The sequence below is a fragment of the Juglans microcarpa x Juglans regia genome, chromosome 4S (genome assembly GCF_004785595.1).
Source record: "Juglans microcarpa x Juglans regia isolate MS1-56 chromosome 4S, Jm3101_v1.0, whole genome shotgun sequence".
In the NCBI taxonomy this organism is placed as follows: Eukaryota; Viridiplantae; Streptophyta; class Magnoliopsida; order Fagales; family Juglandaceae; genus Juglans; species Juglans microcarpa x Juglans regia.
Genome location: NC_054601.1, coordinates 14,779,070 through 14,791,542, shown reverse-complemented (window position 1 = coordinate 14,791,542; position 12,473 = coordinate 14,779,070). Strand labels below are relative to the sequence as shown.

At 33.4% G+C, this 12,473-nt stretch overlaps 1 protein-coding gene across 1 annotated transcript; it reads right to left on the bottom strand.

Annotated features, from left to right (window-relative positions):
* Nucleotides 1-6,849: 6,849 nt before the first annotated feature.
* Nucleotides 6,850-10,809, bottom strand: LOC121263846 (pentatricopeptide repeat-containing protein At3g63370, chloroplastic). The gene is made up of 2 exons (XM_041166924.1): nucleotides 7,046-10,809; nucleotides 6,850-6,949 (listed from the first exon to the last, which is right to left on the bottom strand). The coding sequence occupies exon 1, from the start codon at nucleotides 10,665-10,667 to the stop codon at nucleotides 7,797-7,799; it is 2,871 nt and encodes a 956-aa protein (XP_041022858.1). The 5' UTR covers nucleotides 10,668-10,809; the 3' UTR covers nucleotides 6,850-6,949; nucleotides 7,046-7,796.
* Between the last annotated feature and the right edge of the window lie 1,664 nt (nucleotides 10,810-12,473).

Sequence of the window (12,473 nt, the reverse complement as noted above, 5' to 3'; positions counted from 1 at the left end):
CAACATTTCGTAACATGGCATAATATGTAATAGAAAATATTACGTGACATGACATATGTGTAACATATAGCATTATGTAACATGACATACTTGTAATAGATAGCAATACATGACAAAATAAATTATGTAACAGAATAAGTATTTCTTGACAGATTATTATGTGTTACAGATAATCGTGAAGTGACATGGCATAGTATAACATATGTGTTACAGATAATCGTGAAGTGACATGGCATAGTATAACATACATACATAAATTATAGTTCCATTACCCATCACACATACACAGTAATCTGATAATAAATTAAGAGTTAACTTACAATGATCGTTGCGCTTTACGAGGCATAACATGAAATGCGAGAAATTGTAAGTAGAAGTTCTAAATGTTAGAAACTTTATCATTAATGACTTAGAAACATGAAAAATGCTAACTTAGAGTAAAATAACTATTTTACCTATAACTTAAAGATTTCATATCCTAACTCTAAAAATCACCAAAATTTACATTCCTCATATAAATTTTTTCCTAAACTCAAATATCAACTTAAAAAAAATTAAAACCAAATACAACTATCAAAAACACCATACGGTTGAAACTTCCAAATACCATATCTCTTGATTTTTTTTTTTTTTTTTTTTTTTTTGCAATTTGTTCCAACTCCAAAACTCATGATCAAACATGTTTATAACACATTCCTAAGAATTAACATGCTTTGAATCAACACATAAAAGTCACCAAAAATCACAAAATCTCACTTTAGGTACTCGGCTCCAACACTCAGTCAAAAACATAGTTGTTTTTCCAACTTGCTTTGATCAAACACTTGATCCGCGGCATACCATGATGAGATCTTAAAACAAAATATCATGTGGTTTAAAAATTAAACTTAAAATCACATTGCTAAAAATAAATCAAAACATGGATCTAGTCGAAATCATCAAACTTTTGACCGAACCGAGTATTCTCTTGCATAAAAATTCATATATTTGAAAGTAACACCATAAATCTTTAAAATAACATTCTAACACGTAGATAAAAGCCTTAGGATCATCAAATAAAATTATCAAAGTCATTGGAGTAAGATTAAACTACAAAAGATCCAAACTTTATTAAAACTGAAATTGTTTTTCCTCTTCTAGTTTCTAACCTTTTAAATCTAAGAAAATCTTTCAACCAAAACTTTAATCATGCAACTAATATTCAACCAATATTCATATCAACATGTTAACAAGACCCCCATAAAAAGTTTGGACCAAGATCTGTCCATTAGCTTTGTCAAAAACTCTAAAATACAACACACAATCCAATTTATTGTCCAGATTGGCCTTTCTATGATTAAAATAATTTTTAACCAATCAAATGAACATTAAATCAAACAAACAAGGTACCCACGAAAATGAGACTCAAAGTCAAACAATGTTTATGAAGGAATCATGATGAGAAAATACATACAAGAGTTTAAAAAATGGAATGTAAAAAGGCTCATAAAACTGCCTGAGAGAGCTTCTAACTATTCTCTCCAAGAACGCAAATGAAAAGGGGTAAAATGAGTGAAAGGATGACTTGCACGCCTAAGAACCTTCTGAAAGTGATTGTGGGTTTGAGTGACACTTTGATGGGTGGTAATTAGGTCACAAAAAAGGGCAAATTGTGAATGGGAATGGGCTGCTGCTGCTGCCGTGTAGGAGGGGGTGAGGTGAAGTTTCCTCTCACATCAAGAGACTATTTGGGGCTGCCATGGATTGCTGGAAACTTCCTCCATAAGTTTGCCAAGGTGGCCAAAATTTGTGGGCCTTAAACAAGTGGGCTTCATTTTGGGGTTTAAAAAGAGTTTGGTTAGGGTTTGAGATGCTATCAAGCCCAAATCCGATTTTCTTGGCCCAATCAAAATTTTAAGGTTTAAAGGGTTGAATAGGGATTTCATAACATGAATTTGAGGAATTAATAGCATGTGAAAGTGATTCAATCAAGTGATTTAATTAAGTGATTAAACACAATGCTAGAAATTGTATCAAATAGGGTTTGATGGCCAACTTTAGAGTTTGGGGAAACCATTTAGGATTTCGGTTTTAACCAAATTTTTGGAGTTTCAATTGGATTCCAACTATTTAGGGTTTCACTAGGGTTGAAACCCTTTATGGTTTAGCATAATTTGGATGATTGGATGGAATAGGGTTTTTCTTAGGTGGCCTGATCTCACAACTTAATTTGCTTCACATTTCCATCTCATGGTTCCTCTTGGTGCCAAGTGTCTGATACTATTTACCAAGTGTGGCTAAAATCTTTCCAAGTATCAAAATAAAACTTCTCTAACCTAATTTTAGACATTCCACACTTTAATTTTGAAAACACTGTACTTGGTGCTACTATTGAGATTACTATTCATTTCAAGAAAAGTGAAAATAAATTGTGCACTGTAAAATCCTAAACATACACACTAACTTAACTATGCAATTCGTTTATCGAAATTCAGCACTGAAGTGTCTCGAAATAAACAAAAAGTCTTTTCGAACAAGTGTTTTGTCAGAAAATTGAAAATGAGTTTATTGCGCCATAAAATCCTAAATAATCAACTGAGTCTAATGACGTAGACCATATCTCATTCTGATACTTCTAAGAGCACTCCCAATGGATGTTTTAAAATACAATTTTCTTTAAAATATGAAGAATGTTGATCAAAATAAGGATCCAATGGATGTTATAAGTCATCTTTATTTTCCATGTAGCCACAGTAATCCCGCTACATTTATAGATTAATGTTCATCCATGTAAAACATTTTTAATTATTTCTCTCTCCTCTTAAGTTCTTTTTTCCCTTTATCTTAATTTTGTTTTAGCCCCTGTGTGGTATTGGCCGGTCATAGTTGCTTATCTATTTGCATTTATCTGCTAGAGAATCCACTAAAGTGTATTGAGAAATGGAATTAGATTCTCAATTTTTTTTTCTATGTTTTTTTTATAAGTAATTTAAAATAAGACATAATTTTTTCTCTATTTTTTTTGTTATATTTTGAATCAATGTTTAGTTTAATTTAAAATAGAACATAATGATATGAGATTGTATATGAGGAGATATTGTAAATATTAAAAGATATGAAGATATTATTGATAGTTAGATAAAATATTTGAAATGAATAAAAAATATTAAAAAGTATAATATCTAAATGATATAAAGAAAAAATAGATAAGTTAATGCATGATATATTGTAAAAGTCAGTATGTAAAATAGAAAAATTGGGTTTTGGTAATGTATTTTAAAATATAGGACGAATGATCCATTGGGAATGCTCTAACTATTTCAAATAAATAAAATCGTGCTTCTGGCACCATTTTGAGTGGTAACACTGACTATGCTAACAGACTAAAATCTAAACGATTAGTCAATTCGTGAAAACTTACGGAGTTTCCACGAGGTTCCTAAAGCCTATAGAAATTCCCCCATTGAATTTCTAGCAGGCTGTTACATGTGTTGTGGTGAAATTTCAGCGAATCTAAGGAGGTTGAGTTAATTTATTGGTGGAGTAGTGCGTTTATTTAAGGGCTGTTTATTGGGCTCATATTGAGCTATAGTTTGGGGTCATAGAATGTTGATGGTTAGGTTGGTTTTGTACAAAATGAGTTATTAATATGTTAGCGATACTTTTGGACTAGGTTGTGATTTTGCTATGGTTCAGGTTCCAGTCTTAGATAGTACTCTGCAAAAGACAGATAAGTGGTGTTCCTATGCTAGACTTATGCTAGATTTTGTCTAAAATTGATTGAAGTTGATTTTGTGAAAAACCTACATATTTTGTCATGAAAACAACCTCGGTTATTTTCTGCACTAGTCTCTATTATGAACTTTTAAAATCTGACATTTTCTCATGACTGGTGTAGACATGAGCAATTTTTGTACTTTGTTTCTCTATTGCATAAAATGTGAATATGAAGTCTCAAGTTTTTATTTGATTATATGATGTGTGTCTGCTCAAGACTCTATTATGATTTGATATTGCATTTGAAAATTCCTGAGGCAAAAGATTATGTTCTACTTTGGTTCTAGCTTTGCCACGAGTAATAGTAGTGGCCTTCGGCCTTGCCATGGATTATAGTAGTAGCCTCTGTTTGAGTGCAGACCATTTTAGTGACAATGATTTATGTTCTGCTCGACATTCCTCAAATTGCACAACCCTGCCACGGGAGTAAACATGACCTCTATTTTGATTGCACTCACTTTGGTGATAAAACATTGATTTACATTCTACTTGGTTGTTCGCAGACATGCACAACCCTACCATAGGGGTAAACATGACCTCTGTTTATGATGTTATTTAGTACACTTGTGCCTAAGGTCTTTTATATATGTTATTATTGTAATGAAATGCTTCTGAAAATACCATTGCCCTATATTTTAGAACGATTTGTTTTTGTATTTTGTGATTGCTTATGTTTACACACTCATATAGGTCCGCTGCTTATTGAGTTGTTTATAACTCACCCAATTATCTCCATTATTTTTCAGATCATTTGGATATTTCAACTGAGAATCAAGAACAGAAAGCATGAGCGAGATTAGTTGAGATAGTAGAATAAGTGCCAGAGGTTCCAAGAGTCTATAAGAGGATATTATTCAAGACATTGATCATTTTTTCTTTTGGGTATTATTTTGGGATATTCATATTCTTGTAAAAGAACATATATTTTGGTTTGAACCAATGAGTTTTATGTGTTATTGGGACTTTAGAGTTTATACCCATGGGATGTGATTTTAAGTGATAGAAACTAACTTCCTGACCTTAGTTTATACTCGTGGGATGTGATTTTAAGTGATAGAAACTAACTTCCTGACCTTTTGACTACGGGATGTTACTTAGAAGATCCTTCTATCAAGCACTTTCCAAACTATAAGATATAGCCATTCATTGGATGCAAAACTAGCTACAAATGGACAAAAACATATAATTTTAACACAAATAGGATTAAAAATATAAGTTTTTTGTACTTTTAACTATTAATTGTAAGATGATGTGATTGAATTAAAGTGAAAAAAATATGTTTTCAAATGATAACTTAGTTATAGTTGTGAATCAAAGGATTAGAAATTCGTGTTTACGGATTGTGTTCGTGTCGTGTTAAGTTATGAATATTCGACAAGATAGATCAACCATAATACGACCCGTTAAGCTAAACAGGTTAGACGTTCAAATCCTAACACGATCCATTTAAATAGCGGGTTGTCTTGTATCACTCGTTTTGTTTGTTTAATAATAATTAAAAAGGGGTCAACATGACATGGCTCATTTCAATCCGTTTAATGTAAATGGGTTAGAATAACTCGTATAACCCATTTGACCTGATTAATATAATTTCATATAAAAGTTAAAATCTATATATATTAGTAGTCATAATATTTCAAAAAATAATAATATGACTACCTACTAAACTAAAATATCAATATTTTTCAGATTTTGACCTATAATAAAACCAATATTATAAACTCAACAATAACAAATATGAGCATAGATCTAGTATTACAATTGCAATAATAAAAACATAAGGGTATTAAGAAATATTAATATACAACCCAATGATTTAATTTTGAAATAAAATTTAAATGAGTTATTGCTGGTTGATTTCGGGTTTAAGCAGGATGATCCATTATTGACCCGTTTATTAATCGTGTATTAATGGATCAACCTGTTTTGATCCGAATCCATTTATATCAAACCCAAATACGTTAATTTTGTTTCATATTCGTGTTGGATTCACGAGTAATATTACATATTGCCACCCTTAATGTATAAGGGGTCACGCTATCATTACTCAAAAAAAAAAAAAAAAATATTCATAGCATGCTGGACAAACATGTAAAATTAAAAAAAGTTACTTTTATGGCTGTGTTTGGAAGATGAATTCAATCCAATTCAACTCTTCTCAAACTAATAATTGATGAGACCAACTACTTTTTCAATTTTTTCTAATAAAGTTAAACTCATCTCAACTTACTTCATACATTTCAACCTAAAAAGTTAAACTTATTTCAGCCTAAAAAATTTAAACCCATCTCAATGGAATACTATTATTCACAGCTCAACTTAACTCAACTCATTTTTCTATAAAAAAAAAAAACTCAACTCATCTTAACATCCTAACATAGCCTTAACCTGCAATCAGCGAAATTTGTCACTACATATAAGTATATATTTGTAGACAAATAATTACAGTGAATTCTATTCGCCGTAAATAATCATAATAAACAAAAATAAACATACGAGCGACAAATAATTACGTACAAACGAAAAAAATAATCAATGCAGACAAAAAAATAGGTGTCATGCACAAGAAGTGTGACAAGAAAAACATCACCACGACACTGCACAACAACTTCAATAGTACTTTTGCTATGTGTTATTACAGCATGACCACATGTTCATACAACGTACATAAATACACAACACACCTAACTATACAAACAGGTTCACCTATTCGAATTACCCAACAACCTTCCTTTTTAACACGAGTGTCCAAAGAAAGAAAAAATCAAGGAGACAAGCTCCCGAATACAATAATATCAGAATCAAAAGCTGGAGACAAACTGCGCCAAACGGCAGAATGTTTTTTTTTGGGGGGGGGGGGGGGGGGGGGGGGGGGGGGGGGGGGGGGGGGGGGGGGGGGGGGGCGGGGGCAAACAGATCAAATAGAGCTCAAGAGCAAATTTCTACGAAGAAATCAAAATGTTCACCATCTATTGTCACCATTAATTACGATCTAGTGGCACTTGGATTGTCTAGCAGAACTGATGAGCCCGTCTCTTATGCTCACTAGTTACTACAGAAGGTCAGATCATTGGATTTCTTGTGAATCTGACATAACTGATGAGCCATTATATGGTCGTCTCTTATGCTCACTAGATACTACAGAAGGTCAGATCATTGGATTTCTTGTGAATCTGACATATCATCTAGACATCTGAATACTGAAAGAACGCAAGGTCTGGAATTACCATTTCAAAATCACTGCATGTAGGAAAAATAAATCATAGAAATATTCATGATCTGCACTTACTAATGAACTTTAGAGAAGAGCCCTGTCATGAAAACAACAATTACGAGTCAATAATGATATTAACTATTGATAGTTAGAACATGTAAAGTTTCATTTGGCCGCATCAATGACTTTTTATCCCTTTTCTCTGGATAAATATGTAAATATAATGGAGCAGGATTGTAAGCTGAATCTTTATCACTATATATCATTCGAGAACATCAAGGATTGGAGGATGTCGATAGAAATTGTTCCCGAAACGTTGCTAGAGATATCCCACTTGCCCATGTACTCTAGAAGGTTGACACTTCTATGGGCTTTCTGAAGAGAGCACAGCTTGAAGCATATTCCTTTTCCTTTTTTAACTTTATTCTGAAAACAGATTTTCTCCCTCTGTTGAACCATTGCCTTGTTGCCATCTAAGGATGGGAAATGAAAATCATTGTCAACAAGCACTCTGTAGCCATCTCAGGTTGGGAACTCTCAAACATGAATTGGAAAATCCAATTAGGCCCTGCATAAAAGGTGCAGGATGTAAGTCAATTCATGTGACTGAATTCAACAATGATCTTGCTGATGTTGCTTTGTTAGCCAGTATGCCACATCAGTTGCTAATCTGAACTCCCTTGGGTTTCGTTAAATGAAACACCGGGTGGGGGACTTGAATTCTTCAAGCAGCTAATGTTTGGAACAATACCTCATCCAATTGCAGAAAAAATGGACCAAAAGGGTGTCTCTAAATTTAACTGATGGTGATACGATGTTTGTAAAATCACCAGTAGTCACCACAAGAACAAACCCCTTTATTAAAATGATGGAATCTGTTGGCATCCCTTACAAGAAGTTGCCTTCCAAATAATTTTGAGACTAGCTTACAGAAAGTGTGGCAATCACCACAAACCCGAAGATTCTTTGTGACCCGGATGGGGGTCCCATCAGGTGTTCCAAGCAGTCCATAAGCAATGGCCAGTCGTTCACTATGCCCATAAAGCATCTGAACTTTCTGTTCTTCCTCTACATTGTGCAAAACATATTTGGTTTGAGGCACATAATCTCCTTCTCTCTTCAAAGTCTCCGTAATTTGAACTAGTTTATGATGAATGTCTTCAAAATGTGGATGAGATTTGTCCCTTGCTACGAATGTATGGACCTGATTACCAACCTCAACCCAACTACACCCAGGATTTTTCTTCATCCCATTTTCCTTCATTCTCATTCTTACTTCTTCAACATCCTTCCATTTTTGACTTGCAGCAAAGACATTGGAAACCAGCACATAATTTCCTGGGTTTTCTGGACCCAACTCCAAGAGCTTTTTAGCTGCAATTTGTCCTAATTCTTTATTTGAGTGAACCTGGCAAGCCCCAAGGAGAGCACACCAAACTTCAGCTGAAGGTTCAGTCTGCATAGATTCCACAAATTGGAGTGCCTCTTCTAAACGATTGGCACGCCCCAAAAGATCAACCAGACAGGCATAGTGTTCAGGCCATGGCTCCAAAAGATATTCAGATTGCATAACTTCTAGAAGTTTTTTACCTTCATCAATCAATCCTGAATGACTGCATGCATAAAGAAGCACCAAAAAGGTAATATGGTCAGGAACAACATTTTCATCCCTCATTCTACGAAATATATCAATTGCGGCCTTTCCACAGCCATGCATTCCGTTTGCATTAATCATACATGTCCATAGAGCTAAACTTTTGTGTCTTATACAATTGAACACCTTATGGGAGGTCTCCAGAGCTCCACAGCGAGCATACATATCAACAAGAGCATTCGCAAGAGATCCATCTAAGACAAAGCCCTTTCTAATTATAAACCCATGAGTTTCTTTTCCTTTATTCAAGGCAGATAAAATAGCAGCCCCTGAGAGTATGCTCACTAGAGCTATAGAATCAGGTTCGACATTAGATGCTTTCATTAAGTAGACTAGTTCAAGAGCCTTATTTGCATGCCCATTATGGAGATAGCAAGTAATCATGCTTGTCCAAGACACAACATCTTTTAATTTGATGGATTCAAACATTCGTCTCGCATAATTTATGTTCTCACACTCGCCATAGACAGCAACAATTGAATTATGTAGTTCAAGATCACATAAACCTCTCCTCAAAATATAACCATGGACTTCTTTCACATAGGAAACGTTTTTTAGCCCAGCACAAGCCAGCAGGATACTTGCTATCATCATCACATCAACACCAACCCCTTCCATCTGCACTTCTGAGAACAATTCTAAGGCCCCATAATACGATTTGCACTGAGCATACCCAGAAATTAATGTTGTCCAAGAAATAGAGTCTCTATCAAGCATCATATCAAAAGCACGACCCATATACTTCACATTGCCACATTTTCCATACATATCTACTAGTGTATTCCCAAACTGCAAACCAAAATCAAACCCACTTTTTATTGCATAAGCATGAAGTTCCATTCCATTCATTAATTTCCTCAATCGACCAGAAGCTGCAGTAACATTTAACAATGAAACCTGATCAGGTTTTATACCAGCATCCTGCATATCATAGAAGAACTCTAGTGCTTCTTCATATAGACCATTTTGTACGAAACCAGAAAGCAATGTGTTCCATGATATATAATCCTTTTCATCCATTTCATAAAATATTCTTGCAGCTTCATTCATTTCACCGCATCTTGCATACATAGTTATTAAAGCATTAACTAAATAAATATCAACATGATGACTGGCTTTCAAAATAGCAGCATGGATTTCCATACCAAGTTTCAGAAAGAACGAACCCTCACAGGCTTGAAGAGCAGCAACGAAAGTGTAGGTGTTCATGGCAAGACCCACCTTCTGCATATCTCTAAAAAGTCCTAATGCCTCTACAGACTGTCCATTTGCTGCATATGCCGAAGTTATAGAATTCCATGACACAATATCATTTTCAGTCATACCATCAAATAACTGCCTTGCGCTGTCAAGATTACTGCACTTTGCATACATAGCAACCAGCGAATTGACAACATATACAATAGAATCATATCCGCATCTAATAGCTAGACCATGAACTTCTGCTCCACAACGGAGATCATGAAGCGTGCCGCAAGCTTTGAGCACACAAGGAAATGTGTAAGAATCAAGAGGAGCTCCTGAAGCCCTCATTTCTCTATATAAATTAAGCGCTCCAGAAGGTTCTCCATTTGAAACATAGGCACCAATCAGAGCATTCCACGTAAAAATGGATCTGTGAGACATTTTATCAAACATCTTCTCCGCGCAAGAAAGAGAGCCACATTTCCCATACATGAACACAAGCCTAGTACTCAAAAACACCGAGTCATACCCGGAGGAAGATTTTATCATATGTGCATGAACTTGTTGACCATGTGACAGAGCTTTATTGCTTGCACAGAGCTCAAGCACTGATGAATAAACCTCTTCTAGACAAAACGGAATCGAATTTTGATCAGAGAACAAGCGGGTTAGTGTTTGAAAGGCTTCTTTAAGGCTTGTTTGCTTGAAAACCTGTTTAAGAGAAGGGGCTATAATGGGTTTTTGGGAGAATCTCGGGAGTTGGAGAGGAGGTTTAAGATAGGCATTCTTCAATATTGGGTGGTTTGGTAAGGTAGTAGCAGGGGTAGTAAAGTGACAGAGCTGAATTGCAGTGGCCATTACAGAGTACTTGCATGGGAGAGACAAAATTTTAGACGCATCAACAACTCTGTAATCTTGCCATTGGTATCATAGGAATTTTCTTACGTACACCTTTTGTTTTGCAACTTGCTTTACCCAATCTGCACTTCTCCGTTGGGTTTTTTTTTTTTTTTTCTTTTCTTTAAAGGCTGTTTAGTCAATAAGAAAAGTGTAAGCGTTAGGTTTATAAATAAATTTTATTTAAATTCATCAAAAAAATTTATTTTAAGAAATAAAATTCATAAATTAATATTATTGGATATGATATATTAGATATTCTTTATAATTAAAAAAATTTATAGTCTAATATATCATAACAAGTGCATCAATTTATAAAATTTATTTGAGAGTCAAGTAGTTTGTTAACTTAAAAAAAAATAGGCAACAACTCGTTAAGAAAATGATACTGTGTAACCCAGATCAATATTTTCGTAACTTCTTATACTAAATGCTCAATAAACATTGTGGCTAATTACATATGGTTATATATATATATATATAAAGAACGGTGCTACTTTGCCACTTATATCTACCGGTTATAAGTTACTATTAGGCCAAAATCAACTTTTTATTTTTTTTAAAATTTTTTTATTCATTTTTTTATCATTTTAAAACATTTTTAAAAAATATAAAATAAATATCAATATACTAATAGTCACTTCGTTAATTATTAAGTAAAAAAAAATGAGGTGTCAAAATAACATTATTCATATATAAAATACTTTTTTGCCTTAAAAGTTTAAATAAAAACTAATGATATCACCAAGTTGCCTTGGTGAAAAAAAATTCTAAAGGATGCTGCAATGGATTAGATCACGTAGTTCGGTTTGGATTCACAACTTATCTTAACTCATCTAAATTCATCTCACTACTATTCATTATTATTCATCAACTTTAATTTATAAATTTTATTACTATTCATAACATATCTCATTACTATTCACAACTCATCTCAACTCATTTTCAAATCGAAACATGGATCGTGCAAACAACCTTGGAAAACATATGTCCTTGTTTGCGTCAATTAGTCGCGGTGGAGTGGAGAATCGCGTGTATTGTTGGAATGGGTGGTTCTACAGCCACGGAGCTCCCTAGTGCAATTGATGTTTTTTGTTTTTTTTCACATGTATTGTTTAATACTTTCTAATATATTTTTTAAAAAAAATTCACAATATATCATTAAAAAACATTTACTTAATCACTAAGTAAAAAAATTTTCAGCAGGAGCCTCCAACGAGTTTTATATGAATTGAATAAAATATTTATATAACAATATTTTATTATATTTTAATATATTTTAATATTTGAAAAAGTTGAATTATTTATTATATTTTGTGTGAAAATTTAAAAAAATTGTAATGATAAGATGAGATAAGATCGATTCTCTATCCAAACAAGCCTTTAGTCATCATTATGATCTCAAAATCAAATTCTACCATGGCTCGCTACAACATTCATGGCATTTTCGGGTGAAAAATCGCCGAAAAAATCACAAAATTAGACAAATCTACATTTTTCCAACAACTTTTAATCATCGTATCGTGGTCACAATAGTCTGGTCTCAAATGCTATTTTTCAATAAAATATAATATGGTTGCAAATAAAGCATTATTTCCTGCAAAATATTTCGTTGTAAATAATCAAAATTTTAGCCGGAAATGATGTATTCGCATAAGGCGAAGTTGTTGCAAAATACAACTTTTTATTGACATCGATCTATAGGTAAGATATACATTTCTTACAAAATACTCATACACTCACATAAAGATCTCCAGTCATGGTAGT